Below are 23,970 nucleotides of genomic sequence, written 5' to 3'. Positions count from 1 at the left end.
AATTTTCAAAAACAAATTTCACAGTAAAAATGATGGTAAACCTTGGATTTTTTTCCCCTTAATTTCTCCCACATCTGTTAATCCAACCTTTGCCTTACAAAAGAAATAAAGAAAGAAAAGAAAAAAGAGAAAGTGGTCTTTATGGAATGGTTTGGGAATATTTAAAAGGATCTAAAGCTATTGTGTTAAGAGGTTTTCTTGTCTTTTAGTTTGTTAAACACACCACTTTTTAGTTCTCAAGTCTTTAAATCATAAAACATTACTCAAAGGGGTAGTTTAAAACTGCATGTAAATGACTTGTTGAAAGCATTAAAAAAGGAAAGTTTCAAATGCCATCTAAAATACTTGTTCCATTAGGAAAAATAACAAAATAAAATCCCCTTAGCTTAGAACTATTGGAGTCAACTTTATTACCTACCTTTCCAAAGAAGCAACTATGTGTCATAATGTACCATACCCTACAGAGTCAAGTATATAGACACTTGAACACTTAAGGAAAACTGGACAACATTTTATTGGCATCACATCCTTTTTTTTTTTAAAGACAGTTTCTCCCTCTGTCACCAGGCTGGAAAGCAATAGTGCCATCACAGCTCACTGTGTCCTTGACCTCCTGGGCTCAAGAGATAATCCCAACTCAGCCTTCCAAGTAGCTGGGACCACAGGTACACACCTCCACACTTGGCTAATTTTTGTATTTTTTGTAGAGATGGGGTCTTGCCATGTTGCCTAGGCTAGTGTTGAATTCCGGAGCTCAAGTGATCTGTCCACTTTGGCTTCCCAAGGTGCTGGGATTACAGACATGAGCCACTGTGCCTGTCAGCATCACACACTTTTAAAAGAAAAGCAACACGTAGGAGAAAGCATCTTTTTGATAGGGCATCTATAACCATTTTAAGTTTTTTGAATGCAAAGTAATTACAATTTTTTAAAAAGTCTTAACTTTTATGTATGAAAGGAGACAACATCTTTAAAAAAAGGAAAACAGTAGCAGCCCTTTAGTATTTTACAAGAATTTAGGAATTAAGGGCATTAAAGTCTAGTGGCTAAGATCGACTGAATTCCAGTTGGTTCAATTCCTATTGGTTCTGTGACTTTGGGCAAGGCACTCTGCCTCACTTTCTTCATCTGAAAAATGGGGATAATAATTCTTAGAGTGGTTGTGAGGATTAAATGAGCTAATATATGTAAGGCACTTAGAGGATTCATAGAGACAATGCTTTATTTTTTTTCTACCAGTCTTCATAACTGAGAAGACAAAGAAATAAAATAATTTTTTGTTTTGTTTTGTTTTGTTTTTTTAAGACAGGGTTTCACCATGTTGGTCTGGCTGGTCTTGAACTCCCGACCTCAGGTGATCCGCCCGCCTTGGCCTCCAAAGTGCTTGGATTACAGGCGTGAGCCACCACATCCAGCAAAATAATTTTAACTAATGTCAGCTAACAAAAATTTTTAGAGATGCCATAAAATATGGTACAATTAGTAAAAGTTAAATATTTTACTGAGGCTATTATGAGATAAATTTTGGTTTAGTAAGAATGTCTAGAAGATATTATAATTCCTGATATACTCTGCTGTCTGAGGGTATACAGTAGGTAAACAGTTGTGGAAAGTAAAAAAGTTCTTCCTCAAAGTTTCCCTTTTTGTTAAAGAATAATAATAATAAATGTTAGAAATGATAGTTTCTTTTAAAGACTTTCTTCAAAGCCTTCTTGCTTTTTGCTAGTAACTCTTTGTTAAGCCCTATCCTATGTAGCTGTGAGATATTAGGGAATAAGTACATTCTATGTCCTGTACTTTAACCGAGATATTTGTGCTGGACACGCTCACAGGCATGTAGTACATTCTATGTCTTTGTACTTTTTTTTTGAGACAGAGTATCTCTCTGTTGCCTAGGCCGGAGTACAATGGCGCAATCTCGGCACACTGTAACCTCCCCTCCCGGGTTCAAGTGATTCTCTTGCCTCAGCCTCGTGAGTAGCTGGGATTATAGGCGCCCACCACCACACCGGCTAAATTTTGTATTTTTAGTAGAGATGGGGTTTCACCATGTTGGTTAGGTTAGTCTCGAACTCCTGACCTTGTGATCCACCCGCCTCAGCCTCCCAAAGTGCTGGGATTACAGGCATGAGCCATTGTGCCTGGTCTATGTCCTTGTACTTTAACCAAGATATTTGTGCTGGACATGCTCACAGACACATCCCAGCTTGCAGCCTATGCCCCTTCCTTATTTGGAAATGTTATTATTTTTCTGAGTCCTTTTGCAAGCAACTTCCTCTTTTCCTTTTTTCTCCATTGCTTTACCTATTCAGGAAAGTTTTAAGTTATTAGCCAATCAGGTTTAGCTTAGACTGTGAGGACCGGCTCTAACCAATGGAGATCAGACACAGCAGCAAGAACCCAATGCATAAGAGATAATATGCCTGCCTTTCTTTTGTTCAATGTACTCTTGTGGCAAGACCGCTGAGAAGTAGTATCCTTTCTGCAGAAAGTAAAATTGCCTTGCTGAGAAAACTTTGTCTGAATGCTAATTTTTCCTTGTGGCACCTAGGAACAAGCATTCTGTCTCTAACAACAGTAAATTTTCATTTTATAATGTGTCTCACAAAATACCAAAGACTGGGAAAAGTCCAGTAAGCTGTTTGACTATAAAATCTGTTCCAACTTGAAAACGGTATCCAAGATAGTAGTTTGGGTAAACTATAGTATGTTTCCCCTACTCCCAAATCACATATAGCTTCTGGAACTTAGAATGGAAGTCTTTTTCTTATAAAATGTATTTCCAACTGCATGTGGGTTGTTATGATTCAGTTTCTCAAAAGGAGATTAAGTATTCTCTACCATGGTGTTACCTTAACCTCTGGCTTTCTTAGGGACTCCTTTATTTCCAAGCACACTAGGTAGTGTTAGAATTATTTTTCCTTACAATAACCTGACAAAGCAAAAGGGCAAAGAAGAAAAGAAATGAGAAACTAGGTAAAAAAATACTTCAGTGATATACACCACTGGTTTCCAAACAGGGTCTAAGGATTGGTCAGTAGTTCATATGAATCTTGCTTGTGCTTTGCACATAGTAGTCTAGGCTACTCACTTCTCTATTGACTTCATGGAAGAAGAGCACTGAGAATTCCTTATTTTGCCTCAGGTTTTGCTTTTCAGAAGGAAGGAAACTGTGTGGCACTCAAGGGAGACAGATAAGAAATCACTGAGCATTCAAGGAAGAAGAGTGAAGATGATAAGAGAATTGAAGAATCTTTGCATTGGCAGGCACCTCTGAACTAACTTAGCTCAACCCTATTTGCAGGGCAGCATCCTCCTCACAGTACCTCTGAGAGATGGTCCATCAGCCTCTGCCTAAATATCTCCAATGACAAGGATGTTTACTTTCTTGAGTCTGCTTGATCCAAGCCAGAAGTCTGGGATACATCATAGATTCTTCACATCATCCAACCTGTGTACTTTTCCTCTTAAATATCTCTCAAATCTGTCCACTGTCCCCCCTCCCACTATCTTAGTTGAGGCCTCCCTTTCTCATCCCTTCGTGTGGTCCTGCAATAGTATGTAACTACCAAATTTCCTGCCACCAAATAATCCACATTGACATGGCAGCCTGCAGGGTGGATATTTTAAAAAACAAATCTAATTGTGTTATTCCTCTGCTTACAACCCAGGCTGGGTGTGGTGGCTCACATCTGTAATCCCAGCACTTTGGGAGGCCAAGGCGGATGCATCACCTGAGGTCAGGAGTTGGACACCAGCCTGGCCAACATGGTGAAACCCCATCTCTACTAAAAATACAAAATTTAACTGGGCATGGTAGCAGGCGCCTGTAATCCCAGCTAGTCAGAAGGCTGAGGCAGGAGAATCACTTGAACCCAAGAAGCAGAGGTTGCAGTGAGCTGCGATTGTGTCATTGCACTCCAGCCTGGAGGACGAGTGAAACTTTGTCTCAAAAAAAGAAAAAAAAAAAAAATTCTTTGATGGCTCACTATCACAAACAGCAAAAAGTCTAAGTTTTAGCCTGCAATGCATGATATTGGCATGAAATGCATGCTATTCACATTTCAGCAACACTAAATGTTTGTGGTGCCTACATGAACCAAGCTGTTTTGCATCTCTACGATTTTGGTCATATTGTTGCCTCTGATTGGAATATTCTTTCTTCCCTCTGTCAACTAGTTAAATCAGTTCAGGAATTATCTCTAGAAAGGCATCTTTTGACACCCTCCTCTATGCAATATTAAAAATATCCCATGTATTTATGGTATTACACTGAAATCATGAAGAAGTTCACCCCTTTCCTCCCAGGTGAGTCCCTCAAAGCTGGGTGTTGATAACCTTTAGCATTTGGCATAGGGCTTATGGTTGCAGGTGCTTAATACATGCCTAGTAAACACCAGAACTTTTTTCTGATACAACTTGAAATTTATAACTCCAATAGCCCAACTTCTGCTTCATAGAGCAATAAATACCATCTCTCCAAGAAAACAGAACATTTGGCTAGTACATAAAAAGGCAGTTTAAATACGACTTATTGGACATTTGCACTTACCTAAGTTGCTGTACGTTGCACTACAAGGGTTCGGGTCCATAGGATCTGAAATGTCTTCTTTTCCCTCTTCCCCTTCCAGTTCAGGTAGGGACAATGCTGTTGTGGCCAAAGTGCAGCCCCCGTCATCTTGCTTCCCAACAACAGTTCTTGGATCCCGAGGAGAAAAATCTTCTGTTACTTCATGGGTCATGTGACTGAAACAAATCAGACCACTTGTCACACCGGTATTGAAAGGTTCTACTAAAGTTTAGATTTATGGAAGGCATACACTTCCCACAAATGTAAATAACTGGTCCTATAGTCACAGTGATGGGTCATAAGCCCCAATACACTTATCTGAACACAAGGCAGTACTTCATCTAGGCTGGTACTTCCATTTATCTTGATTCATACATATTGAGAACCCAATTTGATGGAGCAGTTATAGCAGGCTGCAAGGGAGCTTGAGAATAACAGTCAAGGAGTGGAACATTTTATTTAGGTGGGAGGTGGTGATGCTGGTGGTAGAAGGAACTGAATGTTTAACTGGCTAAAGACAAATACACTCAAGTATTTAGTAAAGTATTTGCCATACTTACTAATTATAGTACTCTAATACTATGATAAATATCAAATACTTTACTATATAGTTTGATTTAATATATAGTATTTAGTACACACTAAAGTGTGTATGCTGTATTGCTGTACGTTGCATTACGAGGGTTCGGGTCCACAGGATCTGAAATGTCTTCTTTTCCCATTTCCCGTTCCAGTTCAGGTAGTGTGTAGTACACTAGAGTGTGTACTAAATCAGGATCAAGAATAAAGTTGAGATTAAACTATCTACATAAGAAAGTTAAGCCATTGTTTTAGTAGGTCAACTGAGGCCAGGAAGATCTTGTTGCCAAGAGAATGGAAGCATCAACTTTGCCTGTATGCATCCAGCAGGGAAGACAAATGGAAAAGAAAATTCTGCAGTCTAGTTAATCTCATTTATTAAAATGAATCTGAAGCACTTGCTGGCCACATAACCAGTATATGACCAATCTTGTTTTACCATTGCCTGTTCATATGCTTATAGCTGCCTCTTCCTATCTTCCCCACTCCCCAGTCTACCTGAACTGTGCCAATTCTGTTGCTGGTGGAGAAAACTGGCCTAGTTAGAAAATCTCAATGGGCTGGTCAATGAAATGAATTCAAAAGCATGCATCTTTAAAGGTTGCTGGGCCCACTGAAAAGTATTCCTAGATTATCACACATTCATCAGCTATTTTTTTCTGGTTTCTTTATGAAAAAGAGAAAGAAGGAAGGAAAAGAAACTTCTATATGATTACAGGTTATCTGTGGATTTTCAATTGGCAATGAGTCATGGTGACATTTATCAGTTTCTTTAAAAGAGGTACTTTTTTTGATCATGTGCCATCAGAACATATACTGCCTGTGGATTTAAGGGAGTAGATCTAAAGGCGAAGGAGTACCCTCTTATCAATTTTTCATTATGGAAATTATGCATGTGCCTGGACAGAAAAATAAGCCTTGATGTCTGCTGGATACACAACTTCAAAAATATCCTTTCAAAGTTGGCAGAGCTAGAGGTATCTCTATACTAGGAATAAACAATGAGCTGGAAGTTCTGTTAGGGGATCTGGCTCTTGGGGATAGTGGTGAGGCTGGAAGGAATCACTCTTCTAGCAGTTAAGAGAGTAGTATATATAAAGGAGGCTTCACACAGTAAAGCATACTGCCTCTTCTCAATGGGCTGCCCTCAGTCATCAACCCAAAGGAGGGGCTCCACACAAAGTTGGTTTTTCATAATATGGAGCACCATAAAATCAAGGTAACATGGGGGCTCTATCTCCATGAATTAGCAAAGACAAAACAAAGTGACACTTCCAAGACACTCAGGCACCACTTTGTGTCAAGACTGAATATTACTGAGTAGTTATCAACATGCTTCAAGAAAGGGAAAATGTTCTTTTCTGGAAAACATTAATAGAAACCATTTCTAGTTTCAAAGCAATATACATAAAGTACCTTAAAAATATCAGCTTCCCTGGGCAGGCGCAGTGGCTCATGCCTATAATCCCAGCACTTTGGGAGTCTGAGGCAGGCAGATCATGAGGTCAAGAGATCGAGACCATTCTGGTCAATATGGTGAAACCCCGTCTCTACTAAAAATACAAAAATTAGCTGGGCATGGTGGTGCACACCTATAGTCCCAGCTACTTGGGAGGCTGAGGCAGAAGAATCTTTTGAACCTGGGAGGGGGAGGTTACAGTGAACCAAGATCACGCCACTGCACTCCAGCTTGGTGACGGAGTGAGACTCTGTCTCAAAAAAAAAAAAAAAAAAAAAAAAATCAGTTCCCTCAACTTAAAGAAAAAAATGTTATAGCTCCAGACATTTCTTGTTCTAAAGTCAGCTTTAGAGGTTTCCTAAATAGCTGCTTCTTGGCTCCTAATCTCTTCAAACTTACTCTTACCTTTTTTTTCTCCATGTCCTTGTTATTACTAAAAGAAAGTGTTCCTTTCCATTTGTCAAAAAGGGCTGGTGAAGGGTTCAGAAGCCATGATTCCATCCTCACTTGCCTGTTTTCATCCTAGGCAATGGGCTATTAACAACAAAGCTCAGTTACAGTGAAAACCACAGAAAGAGCTGCTGCAATGAACCTATGAGGAACTCCCTGGGCTCTGTACTTCGAAGGGTTTCATAAAACAAAACATGAATACTAAAAGCAAGAAATATTTAAAAACTCACCTGCTGTACTCACTAACACAATTCCCCATTAAAGGAAATTTTCACAGGGCCTTCTTGAGTCTGTTAATTATGCTCTGAAACTCAGATAAACCATAGATTCCACTGAGTTCTGGAGAGCTACAAGTTGGGCAAACCATAAGGAAAGGTTTGAATTCTGTTCCTTAATATCACTCACTGCACCTTGACCCTTACCTTACTGGTTTGGTCTGGGAAATGTGCCAAATTACCTTTGGGGAGCCAAGCAAAGTGAAAGCTAGTTTTATTAACTCTTTGCGGACTTAGGCAGCACAGACTATATTCAAGATAAAGACTGTTTTTTATGAGCACATTTTATATAAGTGCACTGGTATATTAAATCACCAATTAAAGTCAACTCTAAAGAACTACGCAAATAGAGCTGATAAAGGTAAAATCACATGGATTTGCAAATGGATGCTATAATCTGCATTTACAGTGACAGCAGTCTTCAAAAGGAGTAAGAATTTTAAAAATACATCAATGATATGTCATGTCTTAATGCTTGAAGGAAGAATAGCTCTTTGTATGATTAAAATGAAGAGACGGGGAAAAGGGAGAGGTTCTGAGAGTTCAAGGTTAGATATAATAACATACTATGACTAAAAAATTAAAACATTGAGAAAAGTATCAGAGAAGGTTGATTCAGTCATGATGTATAAATAACATAAACAGATAAATCATTCAGAAAGAAAGAAAAAAAAATCTTTCATTAATTTATCATTAGGCACATTAACTTAGTAAGAGAATTTAAGGTCAGGCGTGGTGGCTCATGCCTATAATCCCACCACTTTGGGAGGCTGAGGCAGGTGGATCACCTGAGGTCAGGAGTTCGAGACCAGCCTGGCCAACATGGAGAAACCCTCTTTCTACTAAAAATACAAAAATTAGCTGGGCATGGTGGGCACCTGTAGTCCCAGCTATTTGGGAGGGTAAGGCAGGAGAACTGCTTGAACCTGGGAGGCAGAGGCTTAAGTGAGCCAAGATGGCACCACTGCACTCCAGTCAGGTGACAGAGAGAGACTCTGTCTCAAAAAAAAAAGGGGGAAATTTAATTTTTTACCATTGATTTGTTCCATATTTGGACATAAAATCAGAAAACTCTCTCAAATACTAAAATAACACTTTACAAATATCTCATTGGGAGATGTTTAATGTGATGGAGAAAACAATAAAATGGGAATTTGAACCTGGGTGCTGTTTCCCTATTACTTTGATTTTCTGAACAGACTTGATGATGGCATCATGAAGGAGTTAATAGAGAAAATAAAAATTTCCTCCATTTCATCCATGAGACAGATGGTAAAAAAATTCTTTAGAATAAAAATTACAAGAAATCTGTGAGAATTTCTTACACACATATGTTAGCACATGTCTTAAACTGGCAAATAATGACTAGTGTATCTAGTTTTTTTTTCAGGCTAAGTACAATTTGATATTCATTATTATAAAACAGAATTGTTAAGTGACAAATAGCCCACTAAGAGGAATTTACGACTTTTATATTTCTGCTATTTAAATTCATGTTGAAACATCCCTATTTCCCTAATAACTATGGTGTTGTTACCTAGGTTCTTGATCCGTAGGTTGGGTCGAACTCCAACTTGGCCTACTCTTTGTCCTGAACCCTCAGCACTCCTTCTGCTTTCATAGACAGACAACACAGAAGACAACATATGTGTGACTATACTTCAAACTCTTCAACCGACTTTCCACTTATGACCGGTTTTTAATTGAGATTTGGCATGTCTGACCTGATACTTATAAAACCATGTCATAATCTCCACAAAGACAAATCATTTTCTGAACATGCATAATGAACATAAGGTGTTCAAAGGAAATAGTTACATTGTTACAGATTTGTCTGTTATACAAACGAATCCTTTGGAAGGCTGTATCTCATCAGTCCACCCTATTCATACATAAATCAAAGCTGCAGAAGCAATCTCCTATGGGAAGCTCACTTGGTTTACCCAGGTGGTAGGGATTAATCATTACACCACCAAATGAAATAATCCTTTTACTTTTCCTAGCAAATTCATTCAAGACAGATTTTTGTAAAAATTCTGTTAAAGGTCTGAATGTACTTTTTAAAACGGCAAATCAAATTCCACATCAGAACAGGTTAAAGGCCTTTACATATCCAAGTATTTCCAGAATTTCATTTCAATCCAATCTTCGAATTCAACCATCTTCATTCAGCTTCAGAAGGGACAGTAAGTGAAATCTGACTTCTAAGAGACTACCTGACTCTTGGGGCAAATGGTCTGAGTTCCGTTTGTTAGCTCTCTTCAGCAGGTACACAAGTCTCTAGTTGCCCACAACAGCTAATAAGCAAATGTGTGACTTTTTAAACCTTTTACCCCTAAAAATCAGATGAAAGCACGTTAGAAATAAAATGTCATCGTTTCGTAACTGGTTTCCAGAGATTCGTATTTCTGGGGTTGCTGGGGATAATGGACCTTTGCAGATGTGGGATCTACATTAACACATGAAAAGGAGAGTTCAAAGTTATCAAATCCTAGACCTTTATAATCTATTGAAAGGGAGAAAAAAACCCAACATTTCCATTTCTTTTTTTCTCTCTACCTCTAGGAACCCCTACGAATGTGACATTTCTTAATCCTATCTTAGTTTCCAGGTCATCAACTTGATTTTCCAATCATTGACATTCTCAGGTAGAAAAGTGTGTGTCTACTGATCACTATCTAGCATCTCCAATTTTCTGCTAAGTCTTCTGTAGTCTTTAACTGAAAACGTCAAACTTCTTATCCTGAACTGAGATTAACCTTTATCTGAGATCTGATGAGTTCTTGCTAATGTTTTTAACATAGTCTGGTCAAACAAAGGTAGCTCTTACTGGTGTGAATGAAGTAGCTAGGTCTCGAGATGGGGAAGACTGGCAGCCATGTGCAAGGTCTTGAATGAACTCTAATTTTCTGAAACTGTACAGACCCACTTTTTTTTAAACAGACTCAAATAGCAAATTAAAAGCATCTTTAAGGCACAGGCCTCTGTAAATCACTGTCACCTTCATAATACTAAGAAAAATTACAGTTTCAAAATCCTATGAAATACAAAGTCAGAATGTCATCTGTGCAAATTAACAGAAAAGATCAATTAATTTTGGAAAAGAGCAATAAAATACAGTTGCCATTCTCAATAACAGAAGTAGCTCCTTAGCACCACCATTTTGGTCTTGACTCACTTCTAAAGAATGGGGTGAGATACTGATATGCATTTCCTGAAAAGGCAAGGTATTAGAAGAAAATACCCATAGCCTTTTCCAAGGGGACCAACCCAGGAAGGATGTGGAACAGCCCTTCTTTTTTTTGAGACAAAACCTTGCTCCTGTCACCCAGGCTGGAGTGCAATGGTGTGATCTCGCCTCACTACAACCTCTCCACCTCCTGGATTCAAGTGATTCTCCTACCTCAATCTCCCAAGTAGCTGGGATTACAGGTGCCCACCACACCTGGCTAATTTTTGTACTTTTAGTAGAGATGGGATTTCACCATGTTGGTCAGGCTGATGTCAACATCCTGACCTCAGATGATCCACTCACCTCAGCCTCCCAAACCAAAGTGTTGGGATAAAGTAACCATGCCCGGCCTTTTTTTTTAGACAGAATCTCACTGTGTGGCCCAGGATAGAGTGCGGTGGCATGATCTCAGCTCACTGCAACCTCCGCTTCCTGGGTTCAAGCAATTCTTCTGCCTCAGCCTCCCAAGTAGCTGGGACTACAGGCACCTGCTGCAATGTCTGGCTAATTATTTTGTATTTTTAGTAGAGATGGGGTTTCGCCATGTTGGCCAGGCTGGTAGCGAACTCCTGACCTCAGGTAATCTGCCCACCTCAGCCTCCCAAAGTGATGGGATTACAGGAGTGAGCTACTGTGTGCGACCCTTGAAATAGCTTTTCTGGGGCCCTGGACGTTTTTCCTGAATGCCTGGAAGCACTGGAGAAGTAAGTCAGTGCACCTTTTTTCACTTTCCTCTTATCTCCCTCTGCCCTTTGAGTTAGAGTAGGGAGATGCTGAGAAATGATTATGTACACTTAACTCCAAAAATGTTGCAGGCTGACTGAGGAAATGGATGTAGGGCAGGAATGGGATCTACAAGTACTCAGAGCACACACCTACTCAGTACTGCACAAGCTGTGCATTTTTCCACTTAATTCATGAAAACTCTTCAGGAGGTAGATACAATTATTCTCATTTTACAGATGAGGAAACTGAGATTGAAAGAAGCTAAATCAATTGCCTAAAATTACATGGGTACTAAGGTGGTGCTAGAGTTGGGATCTGAATAGATACCATCCAATTCTAATGTCCATGTTCCTTCCACCACACTGTTACCATGAGGCAAGCCTGGCATATTGCAGAAACCCAACAATCAATACTTAATTACGAAGATGAAGAAGTAAAAGTGCTTTTACTTTTACTTAGAAGAATAAAACAGCTATTATTGAAAGGTAGAGTATTAATTACAGATGTATTTTACTTTTGAAAATCCTAAACAAACCAAAAAAGTCATTATTTACATTTCAAAAAAAAAAAGTATTTAAATAGAAGCTGTTCCAGTTATAGAATGATTGTGTTTCCAGATATTTGGCTTCCTAACAATCACTACCACCACTATCTCTACATTTATCGAATGCTAGGCATTGTGCTTAAATATTTATCTTCAAACAATAACACTTTGAGTGAGGCTTATTATTCCCATAACAGCAAATAATAATAGTGGCCAAAACTTTCATAGTGCTTATTGTGTGCCTGTTCTAAGCCATGTTTATCAGAAGTGGGGCTATTGACATTTTGGGCCAGGAAATTCTTTGATGTGGAGGGCTATCCACATGGCAGGATTATAACAGCACTTCTTGCCTCTACCTGCTAAAGGACAGACATTGGAACTACATCCCGCTTCCCAGTTGTGACAACCAAAAAAGTCACCAGACACTGTCTAATGTGCCCTGGGAGGAAATCCCGTCCCCCTTTAAGTCTCACAACACCTTACTAGGCAGGCTATTTTCTGTGTTTTATAAATGAAGAAATGATAGCCTAGAGAGATCAAGTTACTAGCTGTGTTAAGTAACACTAGTAACTGGTGGAGCTGAGATTCAAATCCTGTAGCTTAGCTCTAGTGTTTGTCCTTTAAGCAGTTACATGATTCTGCTTCTCTAGATAAGAAAACTGGTAAGCAGAGCTCAAGTAACTTGTCCAAGATGACACTAACATGTGACAGAAGCAGGATTCAAACTCAGGTCTGGGTGACTTCAAAGTCTATGCTCTAAAATATTATGCCAATGTCTATCAAACTTTCATTACCTGGGAAGATTGTTAAAATTGTAGATTCTCAGCTCCCACCTCTAGGGACTGATTTAACAGCTTTGGGGTATGGCCCAGGAATCTGCATTTATACACTCCAGGTGATGTAGCTGGTCTCAGGAACACATTCTGAGAAACTATTTTTCACTGCCTTCCTCCTCTAGAAAGAACAGAGGAATAAGTATACAAGCAGCAAGGTAGGAAAAGTGAGTAGAAAAATTTTAAGTAATGGAGCATCATTCCTCAGAAGTGATATAAGCAGGAAAGGGGAAATAAAATAATTTAAATAGTCATAGAAGAGAAATTCATAATGGACTATGAAAAAGCAGGGAGGGGGTAATAATTTGGGACCATTTCTAACCCTCTGAGGTTTATTCCTTGGAATACAATTATGCACACTCATAAAATGTTAGAAAATGAGGATCTGACCTACTAGGACATTTATGATTTTTGTTAGATGCTCTGGTTGGATGAAGTCCACTCTGACACCACTGTGACACCAGTAATAAGTCAAATCTTCCAACATGCAGCAATATCTCAGCTATTTTATCAATAAAGGACATTGATGAGCATGAAGGGCAGGCCCCATGACTTCCAGAGCTTTCTTACCCAGCCCTCCAGGGAACTCTTCCTGAAATGCCTCTTTTGTTCCTGTATTCCCACATCATCCATAGAGTCTTGTGGCCATCCAGATTCTACTTACAGGTCTACAAGGCCCTTCACAATAAGGCTACAACATATGCTTTCATCCTTATTTCAAACTTTCTGAGACACAATCCTTCAGCTCCAAACAAGCCCATCTATTTCAAACTTAGCCAGTCTTCAAAGACTATTCAAATCCTAGATTACCCATGATGTTTTACTGTCTATAGGGACTCTTCATTCTCAGAATACCCATGGCAGGTAGGTTACTGAGGATTACAGCACGCACTCAGTAAGTGGATGTTAAATAAAACCAGATAGTAGCAAGGCACCAGAAAATGTCACCAAAGATCTGGATTCATACTACTCCCAGCAGAAATTCTGCCTATACCACCACAGAGAACAGAACTGGGGCAGGTTCCAATGTAGAAACCAAGCAAGGCTGGGGAATTCTCTCTCCATTAGGAAGTCAGAGGAACAGGACATCTTCCCATATGCAGAGCAGAGCTGTAATCATGGGCCACCAGCACAGAAATGCCAACTGGCTGATTAGTGAGGCTATTTCACTCCATGAAAGTTAGGGGTGAGGTAGGGAGCTGATCAGTGTGCCATAGCCATTATCACTTTGTTCTTTTTAGGCAAGCCCTTCTGTTTTGCTATTAACAGGTCATCATTATAGAGGTACTACGTTTGAATAAACTGCTTATTCTGGAATTAAACTTTAAAGTATCACTTGATGACTCTAATCAATACTCTATTGCAGTCAGGTTAAACAATCACCAACTGAAACTGTGGCCTAGAGGTCTGAAGGCAGGCCTAGAAATTAGAAACTCAAATTTAACTTCAACTCTGTCACCAGTGCTACTCTGTCCATGTCTCACATTATTCATCTGTAAAATGGGTATAGTGACATTTACAGGAGTATGTATTAATCAGGTCAGTCACAAAAAGTGGTTTTAAGGAAGTGAATAACTATATAAATATTGAGTACATGGGCCTAACAGTGTTGGAAGTCAGAGTCTGGCTCTGCTACCTACTTGCAGAGTGGCCCTGGGAATGTCAATGCACCTCTGTGTCTCTCAATTTCCTATAAAATAGGAAGGATGCACTGTCAGAACTGTTTGGACAGTTGTGACAATGGGAGTGAAAATACTATAAGAGTTACATGTAAGTACTGGTATTTAACTTCAGATTCATTGCAGGAACAGGCAAATAAAACTGACCCAAGTGGGGAATTCTGTTTGACTCCTCAAATTGGAATATATTCATTATGAGACTGTAAGCAAGTCAGTTTACTTCTCTGGAATTATATCACATCCCCAAGGAAAAGAAACATAAAGCTGTCTGAAGACCACCCCATTCTGGTACATATAAACATAACCATACTGTATCATTCCATGATTAGGATAAAGTAAGATATTTATCAGTTTTCTCTAAAACATGATTATTTAAAAATTTAACAGTGAAGATTTTATGAACTCATCTTAACCTTAGGAACAATAAGTCAGCAAATGTAGATGTGATTTTTATAAATGCTGATTGTACAGAAGTTTCTTTATAGCAAAATCACACGTGATCAGGAGAGAGAGCAGCTATTTTCAATTATTGAAAATAATTGAAAAGTTTCAATAATTGAAACTTCTACTTTCAATTATTTTTTTATGAGAAGCAGAAGTTTGATCTTGAGGCCAGTTTTGTCCTAAGTATGAAAAGACAACTTTGATAGGATTCTCTTAGTAGAAAGAAGAGAGAATGCAAATTAAGATATAACTGGAGCATAAGCATTAAAACAATTCAAGCTTCTAACTCAATTTTCCACAGAGAAGGACATGACATTTTACTACAGTCTAAGAAGTGTTAGGATCTTCATTTTCCATACCCTTTGTACACACACACACACATACACATACACACAATACATATATTAATAGGCCTAGGCAGATTACTTTAGAGAGTACCAAACCTTTCTAGTATTTGGCTGGAATTAGCTATATGTCACTAGCATGCCTGACAACCACAGACAAATCTGATATTATGGCTTAGTCCAGGGGTAAGTGAACCTCTGTAAAAGGCCACATGGTAAGTATTTTAGGTTTTGTGGGTGGTATGGTCTCTGCTGCAATTACTCAACCCTGTTGTTGTAGCTCAAAAACAGCCATAGACCACATGTAAAAGATGAGTGTGGCTATTTTCCAGTATAACTTCATTTACAAAAACAGGTGACAGGCTGGATTTGGCCCATCGGCCATAGTTTGCCAACTCCTGGCTCTACCCTTGAACTCTGGAGTGGATTAGAGGGCTCCCAGGATTGACTCCTGGATTATTGAGGAATACAGTTTAGTTACATAAGGTCATTGAGAAGCTCCAAAAGGCCTTAGAAGGGTAAAGGAAGGCTGATACAAATAAATAGCGTTCCTAAGTGTGCAAAGGGATGTCCAATCCAGTCTGCCTGTCCAAACCAGAAGTTGGGGTTTGGACAGAATCCCAGCTGTGCTAGACTTAGTTGGATTCCTGACATGATTCTGGAAGTCCTAAAGAAATGACATACATAGTACAAATGATGTACAAATGACATCCCAGACGTACACGCTGGGGGTCTTTGATAATGAGAAGCATGAAATGCAGGGGTGGTAGATTTAGAAAGGTTAGCTAAAGGCCATTTAGGCAGCAAATGATATCCTTAATTTTAGTTGGAGTGTTACTTTTATTTTCTGAATGTGTAGATTATATTTTTCTCACTAGAAAAAATATTTTTTAAATTAAATTTTAATTTATTTTTTAGAGATAGTGAGAAGGGAGCCTCGCTATGTATGTTGCCCAGGCTGAACTTGAACTCCTGGGCTCAAGTGATCCTCTTGCCTTGGCCTCCAAGTAGCTGGAACTACAGGAGTACACTACCATGCCTAGCTGAACTGAAGATTTAAGCACATGTGTGTGATTGGCAATAGATCTTGTCAACCAAGTATGAAAAAATATTATTTACATAAGTGTGAGACTAAGTATCTAAACTGGACAATTTGTGTTTAGAGGTATTGTTACATTCAGGGACATAATTTGGACACAAAATTTATGTCTGAAAACTAAATTGACATGCAAATAACTATGGCCCATTGGCTATAGTTTTAACTAATAACCAAGTGTTATTGGTTAAATAACACTAAGATAACCATGATTTTAGTCAATAATCAAGTGTTTACCACCACGGCTTATTGAAAGAACCATTAAAAATGGTATTTGTCAAGAAGGAAATTGAAACCAGAAGGTAGGAGTAAAATGAGGACTGTACTCGGCTGTTCTAAAGAGATTAGGTTACCAGGGGCAAGAGACTAGGCACAGAGCTCAATCAGGGAAATACTTTAGAAAACAGGTTAGAGATGATGGTAGTTTGGACCAAGGCAGTAGAAACAGAAATTAGAGAGGAGATAGATTTGGAATATATTTTGGAGGTTGAATCATCGAACATTTTGGATGTCGCGGGTGAGGAGAAGAGAATAATCAAAGATGACCCCTAGTTTTCTGGCTTGAGTAACTGAATGAATGGAGGGCCATTTACCAAGAAGGGAAGAGTTGGATGGAACAGTTTGTAGCAAAAAATTAAGAGTTCTGTTTTGGATCTGTTTCATTTGAAACGCTTATTTGAAGTGGAGATATCGAGTGGAAAACTGCACGTGAGTCTTTGTGGAGAGAACAGGGATGAAGATAATGGGCTCATCTGAATATTTATAGTTTTAAAATTTTTGATACCTGATGTTTAGTCAGGGGTTAGGTATTAGGGTTTAAAGAACGCTTTTTTGGTATATAATTATAATGGGGGAAAAAAGGGCTTATCTTTTAAGACACATACTGAGATATTTACAAATGAAATTATATCTGGAATTTGCTTCAAAATAATGGGGGGAAGGAAATAGGGGCAGAGACAGAACAAGATTGGTTATAAATTAAGAATTGCTGAAGTGCGGTTTTGTGGTAAATGGTGGTTTACTATACTAGTCCATCTACTTTTGTATATGTTTAAAATTTTCAATCATAAAAAGTTTAAAATAAAAAAAAATGAGAGGACCAATTTTAAGATAGTTCCAATTAAAAGGTAATCCAGTAGAAGTGATTGCAAAGACAGTATTATAAACAAGGCACTCAGAAGAAAAGGAAGCCAGAATAACTAGAGGTTCATGAATAAGAGGATAAGATTAAACCCAAAATGTTAGAATTAAAATGTAGGCAGATGCCACATATGTAGGGCCTTCTTCAGTGCGGGGAATGTGGGGATATAACTAGATTTACATTTAAGAAAGAGTAGGCGGCTGTTCTCAGAATAGATTTCAGGGGGCAAGATATTAAGCAAGGATGATACTAAATTCTGGTTCCCCAGGCATAATTTTGTAATGAAGTCAACTCCTATTGCTAGATATTATGCTGATGTTTTACAGATATTATATATTTAGTACTCAAAATATGTCTATAAGGTAGGTATTATAGGTAGAGAAACTTTAGCTCAGAGAGATTAAGTCAAAAGTTGCAACTACTCAGTGGTAAGTCAGAATTCAAATCTTTGACTCCAATGCCGGCATTTTTCCCACTATGTAGTAGTATTCCCCCATGTGATAGACACCAAAGAGTTGCCGAGACGGTAGGTAGGTAGGTATCATTCTAAAAATGATAGCTGAGAAATTCCTAACTGCTCACAGACCAGACTACCCATCAAATTAGTTTCTCTTAATCCAGATTAGCTAGATAGAAATGATGGCTGGGTACATATTCTTGAACTAAAATTTGACCCACTGGTATCCCATCTTCTAGCCTATTTTCAATATTACTGCAAGAAAATATTTTATTAAAAAAATCATGCTACTTTCCTGCTTAAAAACTGTTTCCTCTACAAAATCTACAAGATAAAAGCCAAACATTATGTCATTTACAGCCTGTCTCCACAATTCTCAAACTTTTTGGTCTCAGGATTGCTTTACAATCTTAAAAATTAAGAATCACCTGGACTCTTATTTGTATAAGTTATATCAACTATCATATGAAAAATTAGAACTGAGAAAATTTGAAAATAATCAATTTTTTTAAAAAAACAACAAATCTTTTTTTGCAGCAAAATGGATGGAACTGGAGGACATTATTCTAGGTGAAATAACGCCAGAAACAAAAGTTAAACACCACATGTTCTCACTCATATGTGGAAGCTTAAAAAAAAAAAAAGTAGATCTCATAGGAGTAAAAAGTAGAAGAGAGAATACTAGAGGCTGGGAAGATGGGGGAAGGAAAGGATAGGCAGAGATTTGTCAGAGGACACAAAATTACAGTTAGATGAGAGAAATAAGATCTAGTGTTCTACAGCACTGTAGGATGACTACAGTTACAGTAACATTATTATATAGTTTCAGATAGCTAGAAGGAGGATACTGAATGTTCCCAGCATGAAGAAATGATAATTGTTTGAGATGATGGATATGCTAATTACCCTGATCTGCTCACTTCACATTATATGTATTGCAACATCACCATGTACACCATAATTATGTACATTATGTATAATTTAAGCATTTAATAAAAATTTAAAAATTAAGGAAATAAACCCAGTAATATTAACCTAAATAATATTTTTTCAAGTCTCTTTAATATCTGGCTTAATAGAAGACAACTCAATTTCCTTATTTGCTTCTGCATTCAGTCTGCTGTGACATGTTATTTTGATTAAAGAATATAAAAAATATCTGGTCTCACTCAGATTTGTAAGCAGAAAAAGGAGTATTTTAATAGCTTTTTAGATAACTGTAGACATTCTTTGGTACCATATCAGAACTTGATAAGTGGTAGTTTCTTAAAGGGTAGTTGCAACGTGAAATTGGAAACCATATAAATAAACTTTTTGTACTCAGTTACATTAAAAGTCACTGATTATTTTGCAGTTTGAATGAATTTTACTCATGTATAATTTTGTAATATCATGCATTGGGTTATTTGGAAATCACCGATTTACTGAGTTAATGCAGATCCTCCAAACGTTGCATATTTAATTATATAATACTTTTAAAAGTTTACAAATTCAACCACCAATCTCATCAGAAGAATGTTTAGCTGTTGAGATAAACACTGTGGCAGATGTAAGTTTTAAAAATTCTTATTTTTGCTTGAAAACTTGAATTTTATATCACTGACAACAAATAGTTGTTTTCCTTGAAGTAATAGGTTTGTTATGTTCATTCTTAAGAAAATATCTGCCAAACACTCTCAAGTTTGAACAACCGGTTTGTCTGTCAGTTGTTCTTTCAAGATAGTCCATGAAAGAAGAAGCCAGTTCAGCTTCACAACTCAACTATTTCACAAGTATTTTTCTTTGAGAAAACCTTCGTATTTTGTTACACAGCAGAAGTATTCTATGTGTACTTCCCATTTAATTACACAGAATTTTTAAGAAGACAGGTACTCCAGGGTTGAGATTTAATTTACTACATCACCAAGGGCATTCTTACAGGGTCTCACTCTGTCACTCAGGTTGGAGTGCAGTGGCATGATTATGGCTGACTGCAGCTTCAACCTCCTGAGCTCAAGCAATCCTCCCACCTCAGCCTCCTGAGTACCTGGAATCACAGGCACACACGACCACGCCCAGCTATTTTTTAAAATTTTTAGTAGAGACAAGGTCTCACTATGTTACCCAGACTGGTCTTGTACTCCTGAGCTCAGGTGATTCTCCTGCCTCAGCCTCCCAAAGTGCTGGAATTACAGGCATGAGCCACTGTGTCTGGTCTACCAAGGACATTAAGTGAAACTCACCTAAAAACAACAATAACAACAAAAACCTCCTAGTACAATAAGGTACCATGGCTTTGATTTATGCTAAGATGCAAGTAGTTTTAACCACTATTATTTATGTACCATCAGTGTAAATGTCAACACAATGAAAAAGACAAGTGTCTTTGTATTATTATGAAAATTAACATTGGCATGATAACTATTTGACCTTACACGAACCATACTTTAAGAACCACTGGACTATTTTTAAAATTTAATTTTTAAAAATTTAAAATTGACAAATAATAATTGTATATATTTATGGGGTACAATGTGATATATATATATATGCTGTAGAAAGATTAAAGTTAATTAACATCACTATCACCTCACCTATTTATCTTTTTTGTGTGTGCTGAGAACATTTAAAATCTACTTTTTAAGCAATTTTGAAATATATAATATGTTATTATTAACTATGGTCACCATGCTGTACAATAGGTATTTAAAATTTACTCCTCCTCTCTAACTGGAACTTTGTACCCTTGGCAAAGATCTCTCCTTTCTCCAACCCCACCTCACTCCAGAGCCTCTGGTTACCATCACTCTATTCTTTCCTCTGAGTTTGAATGTTTTAGATCCACTGGATTATTCATTATCCTTTTCTAGCTACATGTCCTGCTTCTGTTTGCCATCAACCTCATCTCTGTGACTTTGCATATATTGTTCCTTTGGCCTACAACGTCTTTCCCAACCAGCTGAAAAAATCCTATTTGTCTTTGAAGATCTGCTTTGGATTTTATTCCTGAGAAGTTTGCATTAAGCTGATTTAATCACTCTGCACATTGTTTTAGCACTTACCCATTGAGGGTAGAGGGGCTACTAACATTTTTAAGCACCCAGTGTGTGCCAGACCCTGAGATAAGCTTTTTATATGTTTTCTAATGAAATTTTCAAATTACTTCTATGTGACAGGCATCTTTATAGCCTTGTACATTGAAGGACCAGACAGATAGCTGAAGTCAAACCCAAGCCCATTATTTCAGGATAATGTTTCCCCCTATTTGTTCCAGGGCCTGACGGCAAATACACGGCACAATTAAGACACTCAATTTATATATCCTAAACAGTCAAATAAATGACCTTAGTAACAATCTAATCCCATAATGAAGGGCTCTAAAAAGTTCCTCATTTTTCAGAGCCTGCAGTCTAGCTTTTAGCATAGTATTTTTTCATTCTTCATTCCTTACATACATTTTAGACTTGAAATATTCTTTTACTTATAGAAAAACAGTATTTTCATTTCTTTCAGCAGTGTGCTCCCAGGCGTGGGATAGTAATTTAATGATCACACTGCCATCAAGCCTGAAACACAAATGTTGACATTTGATGGTAATGTTTTCCCTCTCAAAGTTGCTTCAAGTAAATACCAATGGTGTATCCAAGTAAATCAGGTAATTACTGAAAGAGTAAATGGTATATATTTTTTTCAATATGCATATTCATGTTTTAAACTTTTCAGAAAGTTAATAAAAGCTACTGAATACCTCTTCTTGTACTTAATCTGGGACATTATGAAATGTGAAATTCAAATGCGCCTCAAAGAAAAGCTTAATATCTCAATCACTGCTTTACTCAGACTATAGCATGTATCTTTAGAATGGTGGTAAAACCAGCATTTCTAAGTGTGACCCAAGGACTAGCAGCATCAGCATCATCTAGGAACTTGTTAGAAGTGCAAATTATCAGGACCCACCCCAGACCTACTGAATCAAAAACTCCAGAGGTGGGGCTCAGCAATCTGTTTTAATAGCTCTTTAGATGATTGTGGAACATGGTAAAATTTGAGAACCAATGGGCAAATGAACTGTGTTATTTGGATTCATGGATGTTTACTACAAAAAACAGATACATTTTGGAAGACATGACTGGCCTATGTATAACCTAACTGTGAAAATAAAAGCCGTATAGTAAGGGGTCTGCCAAGCCCAGGGCCTGGGCTGCCCTCAAGCCTATATACTGTGGCATGCAGCCAAAAGAGAGTCTCATTCCACAGAAAGAAGCCAAATCATTTCTTGACTGTGCCTTCTCAGATGTGGAAAAATACACCACAGTGGTACTTAATCAGGAGTGAAGCCATGTAAAACTATCTACCATTCCCTCCTAGGTAACTCCAACCATGTGCTATTTAAATTGCCTCTTTTCTAAATAACACAGTCACCTGAAATACATGTTTTTTTTGAGACGGAGTTTCACTCTTTTTGCCCATGCTGGAGTGCAATGGTACTATTTGGCTCACTGCAACTTCTGCCTCCTGGGTATAAGTGATTCTCCTGCCTCAATCTCCCAAGTAGCTGGGATTACAGGCGCCTGCCACCATGCCCAGCTAATTTTGTATTTTTAGTAGAGACATGGTTTCACCATGTTGGCCAGGCTGGTCTCAAACTTCTGACCTCAGGTGATCCAACTGCCTTAGCTTCCCAAAGTGCTGGGATTACAGGCATGAGCCACTGCACCTGGCCCTGAAATACATGTATTTTATTACTACTGGAGTACATTCTGTCATTAAATACATTACTATGGAATACAACATTCAACTACCAATGACAAGACTGTTCTTTCTAGGACTATATTACCACCATCCTAGTTGCTTTGTTACTACACGGATTTAAGGGAAACAGGGACTTGTTAGCATTTTGACAACAATTTGGAGGTATGTAAAAAGCTCATTTTAGTAAAGAATGTATATAAAACTTACTAATATTTTGCTAGGAAAAGCAAAAGCATTAAGTGTTCACTTCATTTTTTATTATACCTTTCTAAAGAAAAACTAGTAAATCTGCCCCACCCATCAGAGTTTGCTATCTTTGTAAGAAAGAAGGCCAGGCCAGATAGAGGTTTACTTTAAGTCAGGAGGGAGAAGGACTCAGAATCAGATGAATGGAGTACTCAGGGTAAATGAATAAAAAAGACAGGAAGTATAGGGAAATCATTCTATTTGTCATAAGCTTGGGATAAAAGTTTGTTATTTTTATTGACAGTTAATTAATTTTGTTTACAATATAAATAAGAAAGAAAAAGTTAGGCTTCCTAAACATATGTGTTTATGTGAATGATTACAAGTAAGATTATAACAATTTTATTTGAGATCTTGTGTTTGTTAAGAATGCAACATTATAAGGAGATTACATGCTTTAGAATGAGACAGATTAAAGTTTGAATTCCAGCTCTGGCAGTACTAGCTTTGTGACTCTGTCCAACTCTTAACTTCTCTGGTTTTCAATTTCCTCATCTGAAGAATATAGCAAATTTATAAGGATTTGAGATAAATATTTATTATATACCTACCACAGAATAGGTGATCAATCAATAGTTATTAAGGTATTAAATAAAATGAATGCCTAAAGAACTGATTTGGGTATGCAATCTGGCTAGCTGAACTGAGGAGTATACTATTGGGTCTCACACTTAATACCCAACTTCTTCTATTTCACCCACATGCTAAATAACTATAAATTGCTTGCTTACCACCCTCCATTTTTTTCACAACACTTGGAAGGAGGACAGAAAGAGATAGCAATAAAAAAACAAACATTCCCTTAAAATAACTAATGCATATAGAGATAATACCTTCATAAAAAACAAAAAGAATTGCTGGAAGAGTTTTATTTCATTTACAGTGAGGGGAAGAACAGCACCACCACTTACTCATTTGGTCCTGTTTCTTCCTCACATTACCATCACATTTCAAAACAACATACTATTTACTGCTATTTCTTTGGATTTGCTTTTCTATGCTAAAGTCCAGTGCAGCAGGCTACTTAAGCCAAAGATCCAGGGCTATAAACCTTGTTCAGTGCAATAAGATCACTTTAATACTATTCTAATCTTGGAATGCAGTTATAAAGATAGATGATGGCCACAGAGTGCTACTTACAAACAGAAATGGCTCTTATGCAAT

At 37.7% G+C, this 23,970-nt stretch overlaps 1 protein-coding gene across 9 annotated transcripts in view; it reads right to left on the bottom strand.

The window, feature by feature from the left end:
- The window catches only part of PEAK1 (pseudopodium enriched atypical kinase 1), a 301,934-nt gene that overhangs the window by 41,410 nt on the left and 236,554 nt on the right, over window positions 1-23,970 (bottom strand). For all 9 annotated transcript variants that reach the window (XM_064382874.1, XM_064382878.1, XM_064382868.1 and 6 more), the window contains one exon: window positions 4,553-4,746. In XM_064382874.1, coding sequence (XP_064238944.1) covers window positions 4,553-4,746 — 194 coding nt within the window. The remainder of the gene's footprint in view (window positions 1-4,552; window positions 4,747-23,970) is intronic.

Source organism: Aotus nancymaae, unplaced genomic scaffold (assembly GCF_030222135.1).
Source record: "Aotus nancymaae isolate 86718 unplaced genomic scaffold, 86718_ANA_hifiasm-v0.15.2.pri h1tg000003l, whole genome shotgun sequence".
Lineage (NCBI taxonomy): Eukaryota > Metazoa > Chordata > Mammalia > Primates > Aotidae > Aotus > Aotus nancymaae.
This window is presented reverse-complemented; position numbering and strand designations above follow the sequence as displayed.